The sequence below is a fragment of the Filicampus tigris genome, chromosome 20, assembly GCF_054856515.1.
Source record: "Filicampus tigris isolate MCC_2025a chromosome 20, RoL_Ftig_1.0, whole genome shotgun sequence".
In the NCBI taxonomy this organism is placed as follows: domain Eukaryota; kingdom Metazoa; phylum Chordata; class Actinopteri; order Syngnathiformes; family Syngnathidae; genus Filicampus; species Filicampus tigris.
The window spans coordinates 7653526-7678662 of record NC_141236.1 but is presented as its reverse complement, the minus strand read 5'-3'; the positions used below and the strand labels follow the sequence as shown (position 1 = coordinate 7678662).

Sequence of the window (25137 nt, the reverse complement as noted above, 5' to 3'; positions counted from 1 at the left end):
TGTTCAACATTTTTATAAATGTAATTTATTTCTTAATGAATTATAAATTACAAAATGAGATTATGGTATTATTGAAATTACACTTTTGAACTACAGCTGACTCCCCACATACTCGCGGTCCTGCACCCGCGGATTTACATATTCACCGATTTTTTTTCAATATTTTCTAGTACATTTTTGAGGGCGGGGGGGCGGGTAGCAACTGGCAACCCCTCTTTTTCACTGAAATTCTTATTGGAGGTTTGTCTATGCTTTTTGAAGATTATTTGGTGTTTTAAAAAATTCTAAATCTTTTTCACCGCATTTATAATAGGCGTCATTTATATGTGGATTTCCGCTTTCGCAGGCCAACCCAGTCCCTATCCTCCCTGCAAATTGAGGGGGTTCACTGTATTTTTTAAGTTAAAGTGCATTATTACAAAAAAGAGATGTGTTCATAAATATACTATTAAAATGACACATTTCAACAATTTTTTTCACTGCATCTACAAATGATCAGACCTATCTGTCAATTTTAAAAGTCAAATGTGGCCGATGAGCACAATAGAGGCCAGCCCTCGTTTGAGACCCTTTTATTCACTCTGTCGAGACTCTTGTTTGCGAGCCTTCCGTCCAAAATCCATCACTTAAATGAGGTCGTCACCTCCTTCACTACGCCACTTTAGGCGGTTACCCTGATGCAGAGAAGCCCGAGGCTGCAAAAGAAAGATGCGAAAAGATGTTCCTCCTCCTATTTCACATTCCGTCTCACTCCCCCTGTGGCCTCTTTTTCCAAGCTCCCCTCCTCCTCTTCCTTCTCCTCCTCCTCCTCCCCGCCGTATTTGTTTCGCAAAACCCTCCATCTTTTCCTCGCTCCTCGGCTTGCCCCCCCTCATCTATTATTTAACGGCACCTCTGGCTTTCTATCAGCAAAGAATGAACCGTGGCTCCGGCCAGGCTCCTTAGCATTTTAATCAGCCTTAATGAGCTTCTAATGCTGAATAAACATGGTAGCAACCAGCTGGCATGGATGAAAGTGATGCTTTGTCGTACATGCGAGGCCCCCCGCCCGCGCACCCCGAACGACTGTATGTATTATTGCCCCCCGAGACTCCCTGCTGCGAGAGGCAGAGCGCATGTAAGAATCAATCAGACAGCATCCGGCGACCAAAATATACAAGAGATGAGCTCATGTTCATGTAGTGTCGCGGCTGCCGCCTCGGATCAATGTTAGATAAATCCCACACAGATACAGCTACAGTTAGTCCTTCTACGGTGATACGGTGATCTTAGTCCAACCCTAAACTAAAACTTCAACCAAACCTGTTTTAACCCTAAGGCCTTGTCCCCTGGGGATCGTCAAGTACATTTCATTAGTGATTGAATATTTGAATCGCCGGTGAACGGTGTGGCAATATCACAGATGTGAGCCAAATAGCCAATCACAAATTCACATTTTGGCCCGCCGGGTTTTATTACAAAACAAAAATCGGCGAAACACATTCTGTCAAAAACCAGACCTTCAAAATAAAAACCACGCAGTATGATAAAACAGTTTTACCACACGTTCAAAGAAAACGCGGTGAATCTTATTATATTGTCCAGGATGTTACTCTGATATTATCGCAACTTGTCTGAGTGCTGCCGAGACACTTGTTATTGGTTTGAGTTGTTAATAAAAGCTTGCGTTGTTTAATATGCGCCGGCCATCTGTTGAATCCTTTTTACACAATATGACAGAGTAGGTAGCAGGTGCCAGCCAATTGATGAAGAAGGTGAGAAACACTATAGAATTCAAGAAACAACTTGAAAACTGAGTCACCTCTCTCACCTTCTTCCCGCATCAAAAGTCTTCAGTAAAGGTAAAAGTGATCCATTATCCACTTCATTAGTCATTTGTATTTACTTTGCATTGTTTTTTATCATAAAGCTATCGCTGTTCTGGATAAAAAGTACTTTATGGTAATAATTGTGTCTGGAATTGATTAATTGGATTTACATGATTTCCTATGGGAAGTATTGTTGTAGTTAGACTTTCTTGAACGGATTAATAACGAAAAGCGAGGTTCCGTTGTATTTATTTCATATATACGTACCGGTGGCTAGAAAGCAAAGCGTGGAGAGTGTCTGTTGCATAAATCAACGGGTGCAGTCATTGATTGGGGTGATCGAGTATTGCCAACAGCATATGTAGATATCCTCACTGTCTTCTTTATTAAGGCCCATTTCCTCTCTTGTGTCACATCTTTCACCCGTTACAATCGCACCATGTTTTTATGGTTCAACAAAAAAATAATACAGTACACTACTGTATGTGGCGCCTCAATACACGGTTGCAGTTTTCCATTTGCAGCACATCGGCGGTTGTGCGGTGCTCAATCGCTTGGTGGGAAAAGTCCCCAACAGTAATTCTTCCGCGATGATCGGTTCTTGCCACTTGGGCGGCGGATTTAACCCTTACCCTAACCCAAAGACTGGTCAATTCCATTTGTTGTCAATGGAGCAAGAATCCAAAGCCATTTTTTTCTCCTTTGGTTTTTTTTCCCCACAACTGATGTCATCACACAAAGCACTGAGTCACGTCATTAACATGAATTGATTTTTGGGCACGCTGACGTGTTGATGTCATGCTGCTTACGCAACAGACGCGGCCGTCCCGCCAACACGCCCCGCGGTCCAAATCCGAGCCAGATCGCCATTGACAGCGGAAAACTGCTGCAGAAAATCAACTTTTAACAGTTTTTTTTTGTTTGTTTTGTTTTTTAATAGCAACACACGCATACTGTAGTACTGGACATCCTAAGTGAAATGTCCCTTGTATCACTGCTTTATTTATACTGGTAAACATCAAACCGAAACAACAGCAAAATCAAGAGCTGACACCCCCACCCACTACCCGATTGTGCTCGTTCCTCTTACAAGTTCATTTACATCAGCGTGATAATACGTTAATACGAAAGAAAAGATCAGGGGAAGCATGGAAATGTCTTCATTCGTCTGAAGCTCGTCCCCGCGCAGCATCACCATGCCCGTCGGGTCTTAACGTAATTATGTGATAAAAGTGATTTGATCGATTCAAACCGGAGGGCAGTATCAGGCTGAGTCAACTCGTGCCACTGAGAAAAAAAAAAAAAAATGCTGCATTGTGCTGCGTCTGGGATGTAAAAGCACATTCATTATCTCCACACACGAAACAAAAAAAAAAAACACACCAAGGTCACTCAGAGGCGAGTCCTCGTCTGTCTTTATCGTACAGAGTGTCCGGGTTACTGCATTCGGAATGACAATAAGGGTCGCCAATGGAAAGCCGTTTGGGAATTTATTCCTTATCCTTGCTACCTATCTTGAGGTCCATGTATTAGTGCGGTCTGTGCCCGCCCTAGTTAGACATATCAGCACATTAGCAGAACAACTAGGGTGCCCTAGTAAAACAGCTGTGTCCTACTAGTAATGTGTGCACGACACATGTCTACAAGTTGGGCCTAGTAGTGCTACTACTGCAGAGCAGTAGTTTACCAATAATATTGAATTGCGTACGAGAATGCCAAAAGCGGCACTAGTGCTGGCCAAACTAAACTCATTTCGAATAAGTCATTCTACCAGTGCACCCGAGTTGTTCTACTAGTGCGCTGAATTGTCTTAGTAAGGAGACGAAGACCATACTAGTCATGGACCGTACGCTGGCTATCAAGTATATGAAATAACGTTTCAAACGGCTTTATTTAAATCCGTTTGAGCATTTATTCGCTATCCTTGCGTTACAAGTAAGACAATCATTCTACTAGTGTGCTTAATTGCCTTCATAGTGAGGACAAAACGGTACTAGTAATGAATTTTAAGATGGATAGCAAGGATATTGAGGCGTTACGGAAAGCCGTTTGAGCATTTATTCAATATCCTTGCACTAGTAGTACATGTAAGACAATCGTTCCACTATTGTGCCTTAGTTGTTCTACGAGTGCGCTGAATTGTCTTTGTAGGCGGACAAAGACCATACTAGTCATGTACCTTTAGATGGATATCAAGGATATGGAATAATTTCTTAAACGGCTTTTTAGAAAGCCATTTGAGCATTTACTCGATATCCTTTCATTATTTGTAAGACACAGTCATTCTACTAGTACGCTTGATTGTCTCACAAATGAGGGCAAAGAGCATACTAGTACATGGGCTTTAATCTGGATTTCAAGAACATTGAATAAATGTGCAAAGAGCTTTCCATCGTCGCCTTGAGATATACGCCTTGGAAAAACTTTGTACAGGAACTTGTTTTATATTGTACATGTTGTGCTTCTCGTGGTCCACAGAAGACGTCGATTGGTTATAGCATATAAAACAAAGGCGAGTTCGTAAACCCGCTCATATTCCCTTTTATTTGCGAGGGGGACCTTCAAGGCCCCCAAAGTAGCCGAGCGCCAGCACCGCCAACAAGGCAAGGCGGTTCTCCTTCAAGCGGGCCACAATCCAGTTCAGGAAAAATCCGTCAAAATCATAAGGTGCTCTCTAGGAGCCACTCGGAGCGGGACAGCTTGTCGCGGGCCCGCTGAATGTTTGCGGCGTTCTGCATCTGCGGTAGCTCGCCACTCATGGACAGGCTTCGCTTGGAGCGCAGGCTGGTCCCCGTTTTGGGGTAGGCCACGTATAAGCGCTCCCTGGACGAGTCCGCATTGAGGGAGTGTCTGCGATTGACCCTGACGGCACCCGCGGGCACGGTCATGTACTGGCGAGGGGCCTGACGTGCTCGTGGGACCCTTGGAGCTGCAGTCCATTTGGGCGCTTGGGCGCGGGATACCATGGGTGGCACCTTTGCCTCCGAGGAGTTATTGCGGTTGACGTTGTTGAGTTCAACGTCCGCTTGCGCCTCGGTTCGCCGGACGTCAGAGGTTTTTGAAGGGGCGATTGGGTGCTTCACTCTTGGGGCGCCCGGGGAAGCCGGGTGCCAACTGTGGCTGGCGGCCGAGGTGGACACGGTGCAGTCGGGCAGGGAGGGTTTGGCGGTGCCGGTGTTGGCGGCGGTGATCACGATGGGCGCTCGCTGCTTGGAAGGCTCCAGGGGTGGGAGAGCAACTCTGAGACACTCTTTGTCATTCTTGTCTGGACGTAGCACCTGCTTGGACAGAGACTTGGGGAGTCCACAGCCCTGAAGTTGCCCGTCGCTGCTCAGGGAACGAATGTCGCCCATCTCTAGAGCCTGTTGGGAAGAAGGGTTAATGTCCTTCTACATGTGCTTGTATAGCCCTTATAACACTGCAACACAGACGCTAATTAGCGTTAGCCTTAAGATAGCGGACCGAAAGGCTCAGGGCTGTGGTTGTTTTCATTAAATACACAAGGTGTAATTATCTTTTATTTTTAGTTTGACAGTAAACTTAAACTAATATCTTTTTGAAGAAGATTTACTCTTTCTATTGTGATAGTACCCGTATCAAAAGGTGGATTATGTCCCCACTGTAGGCCCGGATACAAAATACGTTGACTGCCACTGCGCTAGACTAACCTTATCTGCGTCGCCCTGGTTGCACACCCGGTAGCGTACAATGAGGAAGATGATAAACGCCAGTACTGAGGCCACGATAATCCCTCCGATGATGACCACGATGGTCCCGCCCAGGAACTGGGACTGCATGAAATGGCACCTCAGGTACTGTGGCTCGGTAGTGAAGTGGATGCAGCCGATGACCCGGGTGGCGGTCAGCGAAGTCACCTGGTCGTCGTAGATGGCCAGCACGCACAGGTCGTACTGCGTCCCCGCCGCCAGATTGTTAACCAGGATACTTTCGCTGGTGGGCGGGATCATTCTGGAAAGATGTGGATGGGACATATATATATATATATATATACCTGTGTATAAGTATTTGTGCGTGTGTGTGCGTGTATATATATGTATATGTGTATTTATACTGTGTATGTATACAGTATGTATATGTGTATATATATGTGTGTGTATATATATATATATATATATATATATATATATATATATATATATATATATATATATATATATATATATATATATATATATATATACATACATATATGTATACGTATATATATACATATATATATATATATTTATGTACAGTATATATATATATATATATATAGATTTATATATACTGTATATATATGATAAATTACAAATTTGAGAAATTATTCTTACTAAAATAATACATGCTGTACAATTGAACGGGTTATTTTGTTTGTTTGTACCTTATCTGGTAATGACCTCGGCCATCTGTCTTGTTTCGAAATTAAACGCCAATCAAATTTGCCCACCCCTGGATTAGCGCCTCATCAGATTATGCAGTTGTTTGGACGTTGACAGTCGGCCATCCGAGATGTGCCTGCGTTTCATCATTGGCGACGTTTGATTCATTCTAGGCGGCGTCTTTCGTGATGAAACGTTTGCTATTAAGGCTTCTGTCTATCTTTTTCCTGCATTCCGGCTCAACACCAAAAACACGCTGTTGACTGCATCATTTTTGTCCCTGTCCGTCCTATCATGTCTTGGTGATTATGAGCGCCTAAGCAGAGAGTAAAAGAGATGAAAGACGCCTGGGATGCTTTTTTTTTTTTTTGCCAAACGCCGGCCGGGCTGACGGTGCTTTCATCTTCAGCTTAGTGCTGACATTTGTTATTTTTGATTTTGTTGATTAAGCATTATCAAGGCGGTAAATGGTACACTCCGGCAAAAGGGGATTAGGAGTTGAAGAATGAGAAGTGGGATGCGGTGCATTAGTACTCCTGATGGGATTAATGGACACCGCAAATAATCACAAAGACAGTCCAGTCCCAGCCCGAGAGACTGAATACCCTGAGGGACTTCAGTGTCCTGAGTCGATAAAACAAGAGGTGTGGCAGTTTTAATCATGCGGTTGAGGTCATCTTAAGTTTAGCAAGTTTAGTTTGGGGCAGGAAGCTTGAAGTTTTTGGGTTAAATGAAAAACCCAACTTCCAAACTCCAGCAGATATTCAAGCCTGACTGTGAGGCAGACGAACTAACCGCTAGGTCACACCGCGTTGCCCCTGGTTCCAAAAATGTTTACCCTTAATCCTCACCTGTACACTAGTGAGTCATCGTAGGTTCCGTTGTACTGGATCTGGAACATGCGGATTCCTGGAATGTTCCTCTGGAAGTTGAAGTGGACAATGGCCGAGGTGGATGTGGCCTCTGCTATGACCACCTTCTTCTCCGGGCCCGTCTTGGCGTTACCGAGGGGCACCCCGCCGCCCGGACCCTCCGCCCCTGTCTTGGTCACGGTGGCAATGTCTGAAGATCCCGGGTCAGGCTCTTGCTCTGCGGCCGTGTTGTTGGTGATGTGAGGCAGCTTAGCAATGACCAGGTCTACCTTCTGCTGGGCTTCTCCGGCCGGGTTGGACGCCACGCAGGTGAAGGAACCTGGAAGGAGGTAAAGTGATTTGATGAGTTCCATATTTATCACAGACAAAAAATAGTGGGAGCCACAGTTTTAATCTGCGGGTGGGCAAAGTACACGCCACTTCATTCTTTAACTCAGTCCACCAAGCACAATATAGAGTCCTGCAATATTTGTTGCATTACTTTAGCATTTTCCCCCTGAAATAGGTTAGTTAATATACATGTAAATGTTTACAAAAATGGTTGCAGATACCTTTAAGAAATTTTATTTTATTAAAAATTTTGTTCATAACTACAAACACATTTATAAAGAAAAAATAATAAGAATTAATGTGATTAAAAAAAAAAAGTTTCATTAATTTATCCCATTTTTGACCAAAACTATTTTTTTTTAATTCTTTGAGCTCATAAAATAATAAGTTGAGTAGTCGAATACACCTAAAATGAAAAACAAAATACATTTATCAATGTTTAACTTATGTTGTTATGCTTATGTTATGTTTAAATGAATAATTGGTTAATTGCAGTTGAATTAATAAAATATTATAAATAATGTTATTGTAAAATAATATACAATAAACTAAAATAAATCACTGCAAAAAATATTAGTACAATAAACTATTTTACATATTTTATATGCGTTCTGTTGTAAACTGGTTAATTCCTTATTGTAAGTAAAATGTAAAAGACAAAAAATGCATGTATTATACATTTTTAAATTCATTAATTATAATCAATATAATAATAATAATAATAATATTATAATTACAATCATTTTGCTTTTTTTTATTTTGTATTATTTTCTATTTAGAACTCAAATTGATTTGCTGTTAAAAATACAACACACATTTTAGATATAGATTTAACATTTTTTAAAATATTGTAATAAATATAGTAGCTGTTAGTAATATTTAAAAACGACAACAACTTATTACATTATTTTTCGAATAATCTATTTTTACATCCACATTTGACCCCGATTCCCTCTCTACAAATGACCTGGCCCATCTGTCCATTTTGAAAATGTGAGCACAAATGCTTTCCCACACTTGCTCTAATCCTTGGAATTGAAATGTGTTTATGTGCATTTAAAACAACACTGTTTAGGTCAATTACGCCTACATTTAAACGTATTTACAGCGAGCTTCATTTAGTACAAACGCAGCAAAAGGTTGAACATTACAAAGGTAATAAAAAGCTGAGCAGCACTTGTTAAGTGGACTATTAAATGGTGCTACATCTCAGACGCTAAGTGTAAAAACAGTGAGCACCAAGTCAATAAATATTTTTTGCCTTTTTCCTTTAATGCATGATTACACTTTTTCTCCCTGACTGACTAAACAAAAGAAGGCACGATGTGTGAGTTTCACAGGCGGGTTGAGGAACTGGTTGTTACTTGTGCTAGCAAGCTGGATAAAACGTAGCTAACATGGGATAACTTGTTTTCTCATTCAGCTCAAAATATCTAAAAAAATATCAATAGGCCATTGAAAGTTTTATAAAAACAACAAAGGTATGATGTGCTGGTCAGTTTCCTGGGCGTGTTTACATACAAACTATTTTTTTCTGGCAACTGAATACACTGTCAAAATATAGAGAAATCTTGCAATATTGCACATAAAAGATAAAAGATAATGATGAGAAATAAACAGGTAGGTGCTGTAGTATTTGTGTGTTGGATGTGTGCCTTTAAGGGGCGTGGCTAAGTGAGTTAGAGCCTGGAGTCGGATTGGCCTAGTAGGTTGGTGACTACATGTGTGCATCTTAGCGGGATTTGTGGCCTGTGTTATATCGGCATGTGAGCATCTTGGTGTGAGTTGTGGCCCACAGCAGCTCCTTGCGATTGTTCAGTGGTGTATTTATTTGAATATTGTAGCTCAATTATCTCGCCTCATGGACGCTCCAAACCAACCTGAGTCCTTGACGGTGCTGATGTGGATGTCTAGAGTGCCGTCGGTGTGCACAGAGGCTCTGGAAGAGTTCGACATGAGACGTCCGTCTGGGGCGATCCAGTGGATGATGGGGTCCGGGTCCCCCCGAGCCTTACACCGTAGCGTCACGCTCTGTCCCTCCAGGGCCCGCAGCTCCTGCAACAACACCACCGGGCTGATATATTGACCACGTTTGCGCTTTTACAGCTCTGTTCCCTGTAAATGTAATCGACTATTGATCATAGTCGTAATGTTGAATTAGCGCGTCGGCGGGGCCGTCGATACGGCGGCAAACGCGTGTGAACGATAAACGTCCGCCGGTGATGTAAAAGAGACGTGAGATACGGCTGTTTGTTGCTCCACGCCGCCTCGATTGGATCGTTTTATTTGGATGTTTTTCTTGACCTCATCACCGTAATAGCAGGTCTATCGCAATCCGGCAAATAGCTTATTAGAATCCTGTCTACAAGTGGAGTACACACATACGGTGCTGAGTTTTAGAAAGTGAGGAACCCACACAAGTGTGTGCTTCTAAGGTGGTTGGTGCACTCTGTTTGACCAACACAGCACACCACAAACATAACAACAAGGTGTCGTAGCACTTGAGGACGACAGTAGAAGTAGCAGTAGAGCCTTGAAGTATCATTAGTAGAGGTAGAAATAGTGGTGGCGGTTGTTGAAATAATAGTAAGTAGTAGTAAGTAGACCTGTAGAGAGTAGTCTTTTACAAACATCCGATAATATAGCCTTTGCTGACTTTCCAAGGGGCAAATCGGGCTGAAAGTTGGCCTGATTTACATAATGGCAAGCCTTGGGAATGATACTTGCTTCGGGTTTTGCCAACATAATTATTGAACAGGTTTGACAATACGTTTGTTGGCTCAGAGACAACCGATAATGGGGCCCTTGCTGATTTTGACCGCAAGGGAGGGGAAAATGCTCAAAATGCTGCAAAACTATCCGTATGCGTATACCAAACTTCAGGTAAATCTTGTCTACAGTATATGTATTTTACAATATCCCGTTAACTGAGCGACCCAGGGAACTCCTGTGAGCTTTAAAAGTCTGCCAAGTGTGATATTTGATGTGAGGCTACAGCGAATTCATCGAGAGTTTTGGGGGGTCACACCTGAGAGTGTCTGGTGATGAGAGGAGGCTCGCACAGGAACTCCTCTTCCGACACGGTCCAGAAATAGCGTCCGGCGAGGTGTTGAGGCGAGGCGCAGGTCTCCAGGTCATCCTCGCGCCGCAACCTCCGCAGCCAGAGCAGCTCACAGTTGCACCGCAGCGGGTTCCCGCCAAAGCTCAACGCAAACGACGTGGGCCCCATGATCCCCGAGGTGGCTAGGACCCCCGCTCTTTGGGAAACGGAAGAGATGAGGAGGGGCTCCGGTTACACGACTTGACTCAAGTCAGACTTAAGCCGGTTTGGACTTGGGACTTGCTTGGCTAAAACTTGTGAAAGGCTTGACTTGGCTTGGCTTTGTGTTCATGAGATTCGACTTGACTTAGACTTGCTTGAAACGCGAAGGTTAAGACTTGAGACCTACTTTTGACATCCACTCACCTCTGGAAAATGGGGTCCGGAGGCAACTTCTGGAGCTTGTTGGAGGTCACGTCCAGCCTCTTGAGCTTCTGGAGACCCGAGAAGGTGCCCTCGGGGATGTAGCTGAGCATGTTGTGGTCCAAGTTGAGGGTGTGGAGGCTGGACATTCTCTGGATGGCCACCCAGGGGACGCTCTCCAGGTTGTTGTAGGACAGATCCAGCTCCTCCAGGGCCGTCAGGTCGTTGAAGGCGCCGATCTGCACGTGCATTAGCTGGTTGTTGTTGAGGATGAGGTGGTGCAGCTTGGACATGCCGCTGAAGGTGTCGTTGGTGATGCGCGTTAGCCGGTTGCTGTCCAGGTGGAGCGCCCGCAGGTTCTCCAGGTCCTTAAAGGCGTGCGGCACGATGGTCCCGATGGTATTGCGGGAAAGCGTCAGGTCTACCAGCTTGGTCATATTGGCGAAGTCCTTGCGCTTGACGCTGGTGACAAAGTTATCCCCCAGGCGCATTTCCACCGTGTGCCGGTCGATATTCGGGGGCACGAATAGCAGTCCCTTTTTGTCGCACAGCGTGGCTAAATTGGGGTTGAGCACCTGGCACACGCAACGCTTGGGGCAGACTTGAACCTTGTGGGCCTTGACAGCCGCGCAGAGGACCATCAGATAAAGCAGGAGGGCCTCCATTGGACTTGTCATTCACGTGGTTACGCCTGCAAAGATAAGGTAGAAAGAAACACAGATAGAAGGAAATGGTTTATCGAGCAGAGACTGCGCAGCGCTGTCATCGCTATTAAACATTCATTTGTCTTGCTGGGGGAATTCGCTCCCTTCAAGACAGAGATGCTTTTGAGCCTCCAACGCTTTACAACTGCATTGTAAATAGAATCATTGGCTCAGCACTGTGTCCAAATTGCAAGCAGGGGGTCAACAAACAATGAATGCCGGGCAAATTAGACGTGGAACTAATTAGTCACCTGCAGACTTCAGAGGGCCGCATGACTGCTTTGTGTTGTATGGTTTTTGGAGACGTTTAGCACAATATTTTTTTTTGGAACCTTGATCAGACCCATCCGTGGGTTGTCAAGGCCAATAAGACCTTCATGTACAACCTACATTCTAATAATTGCTCCATGAAATTGTCGTAATTATTCCCAACAGTCTGTTCTCTTCATTTTGCGGCGTTTTGCTTGGCTGTACTGCTTCCAGTCCATGTGGATGTTGGATTTTTTTTTTGTTTTTTTTTGCTGTATATGCTGCCATCTGATTGGCTTGTCAGGGCAAGACGTGTTACAGACACTCAACAGGAGTTGAGTTGAATGCAGTAACAATTCAAAACATCTGCGAGCGGCGGTCCAGGATGTGCCCCGCCTCACGCCTGAAGTCGGCTGGCATAGGCTCCAGCATACCCACGACCCGAGTGAGAGTAAGCGCTACAGAAGATGGATGGATGAATTAAAAACACAGGCAATGGATTTCTGTTGTCTGTCCCTGTTCCAAATGAAACAGGATGTGTTTGTTTCTGCTCTGTTTGTAAAATGTTCCAAGCGGATGGCGCAGTTTAACTAAACGCTCTTTTATCCAGTTCAGTCTGGAAATAAGGAACAGTAAGACTGAAGATGTCACGTGGCCGATAATGCAGTGGCTTTTGGTTGTTAGGAGGAAACAAACTAAATAGAACAGACACAAACCAATGAGGACCTTATAAGACCAGGGTCAGCCGGTGTGTGCACCTGCATACAATCAGAGAAAGCCGACCAGCTTTCACATCCAGATCACAACGACGTGTGAGCCAACTTTTCTTGATGACTATAGGCCCGTAAATGCAGTGTCTGCCAAAATTGGGTTATAGACTTAAAAGCAGAGCTGGGATTTATCAGCATGTCTTTCACACAGAACCCAGCGAAGCGGGACATTACCGTGGCAGTAAAGTGCTCCATTACTCTCTTACACACGTTTGTCCCTCATTTGCGTTGCTACCGCCTTAGAAGCCAACTTTACGGCACCAATTCCATGTTGGTAGCTTTGATGGGGAAAGGCCAGCATTGATGGGAAGTGTGAAAGGGGCTTAGTCAGGCCGGCAACACCAATCCTGTTTTTCTGACGTGACTATCACTTTCACGCAGTTTCTGCAAGTATTGCGTCAGTGGTGCGGACTTATAAAATAATCGTCAGACTCTGACAATTACTTCCAACACATCATGACAGTGCAAGTGAGCCTCGAGTGCTGAACTTCACCAACCAGTTCCGACTTTCCGTGATTTCAAAGAACCACCGTCCCACCTCTGATACTACGGATTCTGTGGCAGTACTTTTCACAGGGGAAAAAGATCGCGTTGACGGGCAGTTTGAAAGGGGCTTATATCTCGAAGCCAGCCTGGGAACGCCAATGCCGCCTTTATGATTTGCTAATGCTGGCGCTTTTATGTTTGCGTACACAGGGATGAAAGTCTGAAGTGTCCATCCGAGGGCCTGATCAGAATTAGATGCTTATCTCCCCGGATCATGCGGCCAAAAGGATGGATGATTGGGCCCAGTGGCTCTGCGACGATGTGCTATGCCTTGCCATTGATTTTTTTTCCCCCCGTCTCTACTCTTACTCATGACACAGTTGAGATGGGGGATAACGAGAGATCCATTTGATGAATCCCAAGGCCTTGTCAGAGGAGATGGGGCGTAGAGTGGTGATCGTATAGTGACTGTCAACTGGAATTTTTGAGTCATTTTTCTGTCTCGTATCCCGGCAAAGTGAAGACCAATCCAATCAAATGCTGAGAACAAGAGATCCTCATCCCATAACTGCAGTAAAAATCTACAGACTAACCTTTAAATACAGACGAGAAAGGTCAGATTTATGGTTATGGCTGGGTGGTTTGCTCTCGTAATGCCTCCATTGTCGGCACTGCGTCTTGACAGCGGGGATAAAAGTCTGGCCTCAGCACGGATCCCCGCCAAATGAATACTGCCGTGATTCCAAAAAGCCAACATGTGTCTAATAACGCAGGAAGAAAACATCAGACGGGACAGCGACGTATCGGGAGGGGTCAACGGCCGCGGTTACGCTTTGACAGGCGAGGAAAATGTAGGACAGAAGCAGGTCAGGTTTGAAACGCGCCATGAAGATGATGATAAGGGAGAAATGATATTGTCGCAGTGAGCCTGCTGGGTATGACATATCTTATGAGTACTGCTGATCAAGCTGCAGTGACGAGACACCCTCACCGAGTCCCACACAGAATTTATCATGACGTGTGAATGTTGAGACATGCTGTCAAGGAGCTGAAAAGAGAAAGATAGAAATGCCTACACCTTTACTTTAGATCCTTGTAAACTGGAAATAAATCTCCTCTAAATTTCTCTCTTGAATTTGACACACTACAAAGAAGAATGTTGTTAACCACCCTACCAAATTTGACTGACTAAACAAAAATCGGCAAGTATACAAAATGAGGCCCCAAAATCGTCAAAAAAAAAATCAAGTTGTTCTCTTTCCTCTCAGACTCGGTGGGCGTTTGCTACATGCACTGAAACCACACCCCGGAAGAATGTCCACACTAAGTCTCCGTTGGTTGGAATATATCCCACTTGATCGACACGGGGCTTTTCCACGCTGTGACAACGAGGCACTCTAAAGCAGCCGCCTCAGCCAGACGCTCCTGTCCACGTGCGCTTCTTTCCCTCCATGTCATGCAGTGCACTCACAGCTGACAACAAGGCAGTCTAAAGTGGCCACATCAGCAAACTATCCGAAGGGAAGATGCATATTCCGGGTGTAGGCATAGCTCACCAGCTAACTGAACATACCTGCTGGTGCGAACCAAAGCACTCAAGTTCTTCAATGTCGGGAGAGCGCGACACGTGCCGGACTCCAAAGCATGTCACGCAGTGCCGTTTTAGCCACACTCCAAAACGTCAGCATAATTGAGATGGCGAAAACAATTGAATTTAGTTCTCACTCTTTGCACGTGTTTTCAGCCATGATCTTCTCCGCGCATGAAATTGTTTTTCTGTTTTAGGCACTTGCATAGTACAGAGTCTACTGACACGAAAAAAAAAAAAAAAAAAAAGTTTATTTGTGCAGTGTTTAATCAAACTCGATGCCATGACAGCATCGCTTTCCTGCCTGATATCTCACCTCATGATTGGGAAGAAAACATTTCAGAAGTGTTTTTGGCTGAGAAATTAAGACAGCTCATCACTCATTCAATTATCAGTGGAAAGTCAACCTGGAGAGAGCAAAGCAGATTTAGTATTGGAATGTTACGTCTGCCAAGATTTTATGCACCAGGAGTATACGTCGAGGACGACTACCCTGTTCTCGTTGAAGTACACAGAGTTGAGATGTAAAAGTTCACATTGATGAAGAAATTCATCTGGATAAGGATCTGAGGCATAGACATTTGCGTTGATGATGATCTGAGGTGTAAACGTTCACATTTATTCGGGTATTAGGATGTGAGGTATATTACACGGCATTAGGTTCATGTTAGAGGGTTGTTGAGACGGCTCCCCAGGTAGAGAAGTTCACATTGATGATGAGCGACACGGTATGTAGGTTCATGTTGATAAGGTTATGTTAATGAAAAGGATCTGAGATGTATATGATCTCATGGGTGAGAATCAGAAGTACCTTTGTTGAGGATCTATAGTATGTACAGGATGTTGATGTGTATCAGGATCTAAGGCATAGACGTTGTAGCTGATGAGGGTCTTAACAAAATGTTTAGGTTCACCTTAAGGAGGATTTGAGCTGTGGATATTCATGCGAACGAGGCTCTGAGGTTTATGGTGATGAGGATCTAAGGTGTATATGTACTCGTTAATCAAGAGCTGAATATCGATTGCGATATACAGTATGTTGCTTTTATCGAGGGGTTTGAGGCGTATATGTTCTCGTTAATGCGAAGCTCAGTTCACACTGAAGCCGACGAGTTGTGGATGTTGTTGTTGACCAAGATCCGAGATGTATATGTTCATGCTGATGAGGCTCCGAGGTGCAGTTCCATGCTGTGAGGCCGACTGACAAGACCTCTGTTGATGTGCAATGAGGCAGAAACGACCTGCAACTTCCAGGCTCAAATTGCGCTCAAGACGCGATATTGATTCACTCTGTGGAGATTGAGGCTTTTTCACTCGCTGTCTCTCTCCGCCCCTTCCTGTGGAAAACTTAGCCGAACGTGACGCGAATGGTTGCCACTGTAATCCCCCACACCGCCAAAACAGGACAGGCGATATCCACCACCGTCCCCACTAATTTGCATTTAATTACCGGCGTTCCGCTGGGATTTGCATAACAGGTTGCACTCATCAGGTACACGAACAAATAAGCAGATAATCAATCAACGTGCTCATCAATCACGCTCTTCATCTTATAAATGTCACACCGCCGCCGGAAAGTCATTATCTTGCACATTGGGTGCGCTCATTTCACTCCAGATAAGCCTGAAAAAAAAAAAAAAAAACAGCGCACTGACCGTCATCTCCTGCCCAGTCAATCACATGTTGCTTTACTACCTCCCAGCTTGTCTTTGCGCCCCCGGAGTACACAACAGACTGACAGCGCACGCCCACACGTGCGCTCCAGTGGGTGGATCGCTGCCTAATAGAGGCAGCTCGCCTCTATTGCCCCCCCCACCCCCCTCCCTCCCCCTCCCCAATCTATGGAAACAAGCGACTGCAGCATAGCAGTGGTGTACAGTAGCAGAGGATATCTATGCCCTCCCAGGGGCGGGCTTCACCGAGAACAAAAAGCCCAGCATAGCGTGACTCAACTTACGACTGGGGGGCACAGGGGAAATGTTTGTCAATGGTGCAACTTGTGTCTAGAAAGCCTCGGCAAGCCCACACCCAGCCAGGGAATCATGGGAGGGTCACGCAAGGCAAATGGGATTGCAAAAAGAAAGCTAACGCAAAGTAGGCCCACACACATAGATTTTTCCATCCAAATCTGTTGTAAACGTTGAATCTGTTCAATAGTTCCAATCCCAAATCCGAAGTAAAGGGTACACGCATCCATGGGGTCGAATTGGAGCATTTCTCACTCCTTGTGATCCAAATCAACAAAGGCTGGATTATTTGATGTCTTTAAAGGATTATCCTGATCGATTCATCTGTGGTGCGGGGTGTGTAAAGAGTGATTTATCCTCCCTGATCTGTTCAGAAAATTGACAGTCGTAACTGTTAAACCTCTTCCAATACTCGACGCACCCAGTTGCTCTTCTAATTGTGTCCGGCAACAGCGCCAATTACATCGAGTTTCCTGATTGGCGTTTTAGTTTCATGTCACAATCACAGAATTGGTGGATTGGCCCAACTCGGAGGTGGTCACGCACATAACGATTATATATCCTAAATATTGAACAGATTTAACATTTACAATCCTCAGACATTAAATAACTCTGAACACAGCTCACACCCCAGGGTAATCACTCAGCATCATCTTTGAGGCTCAAATTTTGCCTGATTATCAGTATGTGTGTACCCCACACCATACCATAACCACTTGAGATCGTTTTTCAGAGACATCCGATTGTCCGGCAAGTAAAAATGTAACTGATTGTTGGTATGTGTGTACCCCACATCACTACAATAATCATTCAGGATCATCTTTTGAAAAATGCTTAAATTGAGCCTATTTATCGATGTGTGTGTACCCCGCTGAACACACCCTACCCCACCGAGTATTTGCTCAAACTAATCTTTCAAAGACATCCGATAATCTGTCTTTTGCCGACTTTGATCGGAATGAAAAGAAAATGCTTAAATTTGGCACGATTATCAATCTGTGCGTACCCCACCCACACCACAGGGGGATCACTCAGGATAATCCTTTAGAGACATCCAATAATCAGACCTTGGTTGACTCGGAAATGCTCCAATTTGGCCCTATAATAGGTATGAATGTATCCCATAATCGCATGTATGCTGGAGCCTATCCCAGCTGTCTTCGGGGAGCAGGCGGGGTACACGCTGAACTGGTTGCCAGCCAATCGCAGGGCACACATAGACGAACGACCATTCACACTCACAATCACACCCAGGAACAATCCAGAGTGTTTATGTGTGAATCCCACTTTGCCCAAAATAAAACAAGGTGGCTGTAAAATGGCTGCAGCAAAGCAGTTTATGAAAGTGACCCAACATAGATGCCGCGACGTCTGCCTCACTAACACTTCTGTATGCGCTGTGACGCTCCTCCGAACGTGATAACTCTTGGGTGACAGCCGCGACGCCATGGCAACTCGGAAAAACGTCACATTGAGGGGAGCGTGAGGGGGAGGTGAGATGCAATCAAGGGAGGGGGGCCTCATTTTCAAGATCACCTAATGACATTTATAACAAAGAATCCTCAGAGGAGAGAGAGAGAGAGAGAGAGAGAGAGAGCACCCGGACAATTTAGTCACGGATAACAAATGAGGTTCTGCTTTAAAGCCCCCGAACATTGTCAGGGTGCTATTACTTGCTAATGGTGAGAGACAGCCATTGACACTAATGCTGCTGATGCTACCACTGCATCAATTTCTTATTGTTAACTGGCCAAGCCTGCAGGTATTGTTTTGAATGCCCTTGGCAGGATTAGGCCAGAAAAAAAAAATCCCAACAACAACAACCAATTAATCAACTGAGCGAACCATAACATTACCATGGAAATTTCCAAACGGTTGGCACATTTGCCGAGGAAGAATGCATTCAAATTTGATCTGGATAAATACAGTGGTGCCTTGAGATATGCATTCCATGACCACACGTGAATCTCAAACGCCTTCTCAAATCGTCTTTCCCCATTGAAATGAATGGAAATGCAACTAATTTGTTCCAAAATTCATTCCTAACATGATTTTTACAGACTCAGAATAGATTCATTTGGGTGGGGGGGGGACATTACAGCTCTCCTGTAGAGGGCAGGTTTCGCAAGCCATCAGGGTGCCACCACATCCCATCTGCAGGTGCGCCATAATAGAGGAAGGGAGCGGGTTTTTCATAAGAAAAACTCGTATTGTTCTGACATCATCCGGTATACTACTGCTCAAACCCAACAAAAGACTTTTACAGTATCTTGAGATTGCAATTAGATGTGGGTAGTAATGCACTGCATCTACTCTGTTACATTTACTTAAGTAATATTTTGGATGAATTGTAATTGTCAGTATCGTTTTATTGCGTCATACTTTTTGCTTTTACTTGAGTACGTTTGTTCAAAAGAAGCGATACATTTACTCTGTTACATTGAGCCACATTCCACTCACTACTTCAATTTTTATTCATGCATTCTTGCTTGTGCGATTTTTATGTTTTTTGTTTGTCAGGGACTTCACATGACTGCACGCAAATTCTCCGCGGCCTCACACACAGGCAAAGGTTTGAAAGCGACTAATTTTCGTAAAAACAACAGAGAAAATAACAGCCGTTTAATCTCTGCCTGGTGAGCCTATTGTGCTGTTTCATGAGTGTAAACAAAGAAAATTCATTTAAGACAATTTCCCGTGGCAGAATTGGCCTTAATTTAGGTTATTTTATAAAGATTCATTGTGCCGTTGTCTCAGTTAAAGTGATATTGTTGGGCAATATCTGAAATTGCACAATACCATTTGATATTTTTTGTCTCTCTTAAACTAGAATAAGAATAAGAATGCCTTTATTGATCCCACAGTGGGGAAATTTTCATTGTTACAGTAGCAAAGATATAGGTCACACAGGGGCGGCGGCATAATGCTTTGATTAAAAAAAAATTAATCAGTTACATACTTCAGCATTTTTTTTTCACAGATAAAAATACTTACTCTTAATTATTATTTGGTGGACTACTTTTTACTTGAGTCATGTTATCCAAAAGTGACAAGAGTACTCTTACTTGAATACAATTTTTGACTACTCTACCCGTCCCTGATCGCAAAGTTATGCTGCAATGCAACACAATGCTCTTGTTGTATATTTTTTCTTTGCATTTCAGGTGGGGGATGGCATCTCGAATGCAATTTCGGAGGCAACTGCAATTTCTCTGCTTTGACTGGATGTCAAGGTATCATCCCGCATGCGTGTGTGTGTGTGTGTGTGTGTGTGTGTGTGTGTGTGTGTGCGTGCGTCATACTAAGCAGACCCCGGTGAATCGAGAAGTGCTGTTCATCAGCATTTACAAGTCTCCCCTGCCATTTTGCAAGTGTTTTCCTTCGCACGGCATCCGAACGGGAAGCGAAAGTCAGGATAGGATGGCGAGGCGCAAACAGACGCACAACCCTCCTCATATTTTCCGACGTCTAGCTGTCTAGAACAGGCGGGAGATGCAGCTCAAACACTCATCTGCATTCCGCCGCCGCTCTTGTGCGATCGCACCCCTGATGTGAGGGGAGGGGGCTTATGACCTGGGATTTTCTCTCACAGAAACCTTGAAAAGCACTCCGGAATATCAATACGAGATGTGCATTCTCATTCGCCCGTTTAATTCCTCGCGGGCGCGCTGCATGGAAAATTTGATGTATAGAAGGAGTGAAAGAAAAATAAGTTCAATCCCTTCCCACGTTGCGTGCAGACAAAACCCTGTAACAGCTCCTTTGTCGCGTTTTGCGGCGAAACGAGGACGAGCTAAATTGAAAGTGAGCGCAACACATTCTTCTTAAAATCGTTTTTTTCTAGTTAGGAATGGTCCCTCTTCTTATGCAATTTGTTAAGTGTTTTTAATAAGGAAATCTAGAACTGTGTAATATGCTTAATAAAAACACAGTAAGAAAATTAAATATAATGCAAAGAATTAAACTGCTTTAATCCACAATGCAATGCATTTCATTGTGCTGATCCTTCTAGTGTGCCCACCTTAGCCACTTAGATGCAGTATGATACTGTAACAGTCATGCAGACACAAACAAAAGAATACAAAGAATAGTTCTGATGCAGTAAGATGCCATAATATTCGTATTTTTTGTAGAGGATAAAGAATCTATGCCTGTGAGTATTGTTTTACTATCCGTCTACATGTGTTGCTTCACCGTTTGTGTTCAATTATCTGTTGCTTCCAAAACTACAACTATCAATGTTAACTTAAGCATGTCAATGGCGTTTTGCATTTTTTTGTTAGCATTTGGCTAAGCAGATTTTCCTAGGGCAAAGCTTTGTGGTTGTTCTCAAAGCAAAAAAAAAAAAGTCAGAATGACAGCTCGAATCTGGGAAAACTAATTAGTCGGGTCACTTGTCTTTAGGCGCCACTGTATGTAAGAATGCCAAGGAAACTCTTGCACAGCCATTGACAGATTTTTCCAGTTCGATTTAGGTCTGGACTTTGGCTGTCACTTATTTTCATTTTGCAAAGCCGTTATTTTGTTCATTTAGAATTCAGGGAGTCTCATTATGCCTAAAAACTCACCAATTTTTGCAGGTCCACATATCCTAGTGTAAGCGTACACAGTTTAGGTGTTCCAAACTGCCATGACAAAAATGCACTCGGCTCTACCCTGACAGTTTGAAAAAAAAAAAATCAGGCCCCGACACCATTTTCACCAAATGACATGAAACTGGGTGGAAATGTCAGTAACAGGACGCAGCAAAGAAAGTCTTAATGGCTCATACCCAAAATACAAAGTAGAACAGGAAGTTTGGAGAAAAGGCTTAGTACTACTTGTACTTTTACCAATTCCTACTGGGTATGATCCCCAATTGGAAGCAGGTACAATAGACCAGTGATTCTCAACCAGTGTGCCGTAGCTCATTAAGATGCCGTGAGCGATCATCAGGTGCGCTGCGGGAAATTAGCCAATGTCAATTATTTTGACAAAAAATATATATATCCTAATTTTAAAAAATGTTTTGTTATTTTATTTATGCCAACCACGTACAGTAACAGGCGAAACAAACCCCAAAAATCTTCCGCGAGATGACAGACGTCACTCAGTATCACCCCCTGGAAAGTTTAAAAATTCAGCCGCTGACACCAGTTCCACCCATCGGCACAAAAGTGGGTGCACGTCAATCGTGACAAGACACACGAAAAAGTCTCAAGGACTCATGCCCAAAATTGAACAGGAAGTCGGCCATTTGGGGAAAATTCAAGGACTCAGACTAGAGAATACATCAAGTGAGCCCCCATTGGAAGCAGGTGTCCGAGACAAATGAGCGACAATTTAATTGTAATTTTAATTTTTTTAACCATCCCCATCCGATGTAGGTGGAACAAAATTTAATGATCATTTCGAGGTTTGCATAAAATGGATGTAATTCCTAAATGGTAGGTGCCATAGTTTTGTCAAGCCCATTCAGTTAAACACAAAAAACGGTGTCGTTGTCGGTAGCGCAGAAAGGCAGAACCATAAAAACCTCTGATGCAACAATAGGCATTGGTCACCGCGAGCCCCAAATGTGGGTCATTGAAAGTGAAGCCTGGTCAAGCAGTCACCTGTCTACGTGTAAAGCATGTAAGAGGGGAGAAGAGAAAAAATAAAAAATAAAAAAATAAACGAGGCGTGGTGGGCCCACACTGAGGATTCAAATGATGCCCACAGGCGCTCGGGAATAATAAACCACATGATGACTAACACTTGACACGAGGCAAGGAGACGCCATGCTTAATTTATGTAAAAATATGATGAAGCATGTTTATTACCGTGTTTCCTCACACGGTGACCTAACAGATGCAAAGGCCCAATTAGTGGCTGGTGCTTCCAGATAGCACCTGCAGCGGGGAAAAAATGGCTAGTAACTAATTACCTTTGTTGCTAACCAAAACAGCAGCGCCTACCAAGGCATATAAACAATCTTGCAGTGCTCATGCTGCACAAATTCCTGCACAGTATTAAAGATGACCTTCTGAATCTTTAACAGTCTTTCTAATCCCTCAGATGCCACTTTAAGGTGTGGGATACGGTTGCTAATCAAAACAGAGGCACCTAAACCACAAAAACAGAGATCCCTGCACAGTAGGGTGATTTGAGATGGGATCTTTAATGAAGATTAGCATTCCACTACTTAATGTTTTTTCCTCATTTCTTAATGATTTTGCCTTCGCCATAATCATTTTTTTGTTTACATGTTAAACTTTACTTTCCAATTTCAACTGCTGATCCAATTTGAACTCCATTGCTAACCAAAACAGAAGCACGCTTCTCTGCACAGTACTGATGATATTATGTCTTGTGGCAACAATAATTAGCATTCCAGTAGACTGACATGAAATGTGGTCACTCCATGATGTGGTATGCATCCGTGTTTTCGTCTCAAGAACGTTTTTCTTTTTTTTTTAAACCAGTTTCCAGTTTTGACTGATGAGTCAGTTTGCAATCAGTTGCTAGCCAAAACAGCAGTAAAGATGATTTATGTGGCGCGTTCCAGCAGATTCGTATTTGTGGTCGCTGAACAGAGTTGTGGGCGTCCAAGTATATGCTGCTCAGTATCAAAGATGATATTTGTGGTATTCTGAGATGTGCCTGCTCCACAGTGTTGTGTGCTGCTTGCTTGTTCAGTGCGGATTCTTACCACAGTTTATACAGTGAATGAGTTCACTATGCCATCGTTTTTCTTTTAACGACATTTCACTTTCCTGTCAGTTCTGACGTGGTTGTTCCACAAGGTTGTGTGCGTCCATGTTTAGGTTCCAGGGCGCGATATCACTTATTTGTTCAATTTGGAAGACATTTTGTAAAAGTTCCCCGCTAAGTATTAGAGATGATTTACATTAAGATGCCGTCCTTGGCGACAATTATTGTCGTAGTTGGCTCTGACGTGATCGCTCCGCAATGTTGTGTGCATCCATGTTTTAAGTTCCAGGGAGCTATACTTTTTATTATGAACTCAGTGTAAAGTTCACCGCAGAAATGGCATCTTAAGCAACGGTTAACCTTGCAGTAGACGCTGTCACATAGTCACTCCACAACGTTGTGGACTTTTGCTGCATTTCTCCATGTTGGTCCTTTTTTAAATTGAGTTTGAAACTCCAGTTGCTTTTGACGCACAAAGGCCTCCACCACTTCTGCAGTTGAGTACACACTGCCCAGCCCTTCAGAACATTTTTTAATTTGTTTTTAGAACTGCATCAAACGGCTTCTATATATTTTGGATGTATGTTCTCCAGACAGTTTTGAGAAGCCTTGCACGTGGCTAGCGCGGCGTGAACGTGCCCATCCGCTTCCCCCGTGTTCGACGGCATCACACCTTGTGACTGAGGTGTCATTTGCATATCATCCCGGTTTAAATCACTTGACAGCAGCAACAGAGAGGAGAAGCTTCATCAGGAGCGGTTATCGGCGCGTCCTCGGGCAGAAGCAATAAAACAAACCATCGCAGCGGACATCTTAAGTGAATTATAGCCCGGTGTTCGCGACCAATCAACTACGTGTGAAAAACTAAAATACATCTTTTTTTTTTTTCTTTTCTGACCTTGCAGGAGTGCTGCATGCAAATACACACCTCAAGTTAATTAAACACCGCCCCTTACCCATCACAAGAGTTGATTGACATCTATGAGGAGATTTCCTTTTACCTTGTGGAGGACACATCCAGCCCCACAGTCAAAGGGAGAAGACCAACATCTCCGCCTCGGAAGGAGGTAATAAAGGCAGCGAATTAAGGCAGGTGTCCCGCACACGTTCGCCTGGCTTCCGATAACATGTGGCCGGCCTTGGCAACCCCGTCGATGCCCTTCAAGGAGGGAGGAAGAAGAAGAGATCCGCTGCACCGGGGAGGAGTGAGCATCGCTCGGGGGAAGGCAGCCTCACCTCCTCCAAAAAAAAAAAAAAAAAAAAAAAAAAGGGAGAGCGAGATAGAAATGGAGAGAGAGAGGAGGAGGAGGATGGAGGCTGCTTTTTTGAACAGCCCCTGCGAATGACTGCGGCCAGATGTTCCTATAATTCCTCTCTCTTGTCCCCGCTCTCTCTCTTAATCCAGATTGCCTGCGAGGTTGCAGCCGTCATACATCCGCGCGCACACAGCGCTCACACACTTCTTGCTCGCCGGTTCCACTGGCGCTTGTGTTCGGAATTGCAATGGCGGCTGCAACAGAGAGCGTTTGTGTGCGCAGACAGATGCAATGCACATGCACTCGCGCACACACGCATGAGCCCTGCCTGCCGGCCGCGCTCACAGCCCAGCGTCATCATTTATTCATGCACACGCAGAGTGAGAGAGAGAGAGAGAGAGAGAGAGAGAGAGAGAGACTGCATGCGCGACAGAATGCAGCATGCACCACTTTCTCCTTCTCTAAAAGAATATGGATTGGACAGCCAAACTCACGCAGTAGCAACCACTGGAAAGTTTGGAAAATTCAGCCCTCCACACCCGTTCTGCTGATCAACAAGAATTTGGGTGGATGTGTCTATCATGACACAG

General features: G+C 44.1%; 1 protein-coding gene across 1 annotated transcript; it reads right to left on the bottom strand.

Annotated features, from left to right (window-relative positions):
* Positions 1-2170: 2170 nt before the first annotated feature.
* On the bottom strand, positions 2171-24880 carry lrfn5b (leucine rich repeat and fibronectin type III domain containing 5b). Its single transcript, XM_086018810.1, has 7 exons — positions 24293-24880; positions 10859-11546; positions 10421-10649; positions 9273-9447; positions 7042-7381; positions 5477-5777; positions 2171-5170 (listed from the first exon to the last, which is right to left on the bottom strand). Exons 2-7 carry the CDS (start codon positions 11530-11532, stop codon positions 4469-4471), a joined length of 2421 nt encoding a protein of 806 aa, XP_085874936.1. The 5' UTR covers positions 11533-11546; positions 24293-24880; the 3' UTR covers positions 2171-4468.
* Positions 24881-25137: the final 257 nt, after the last annotated feature.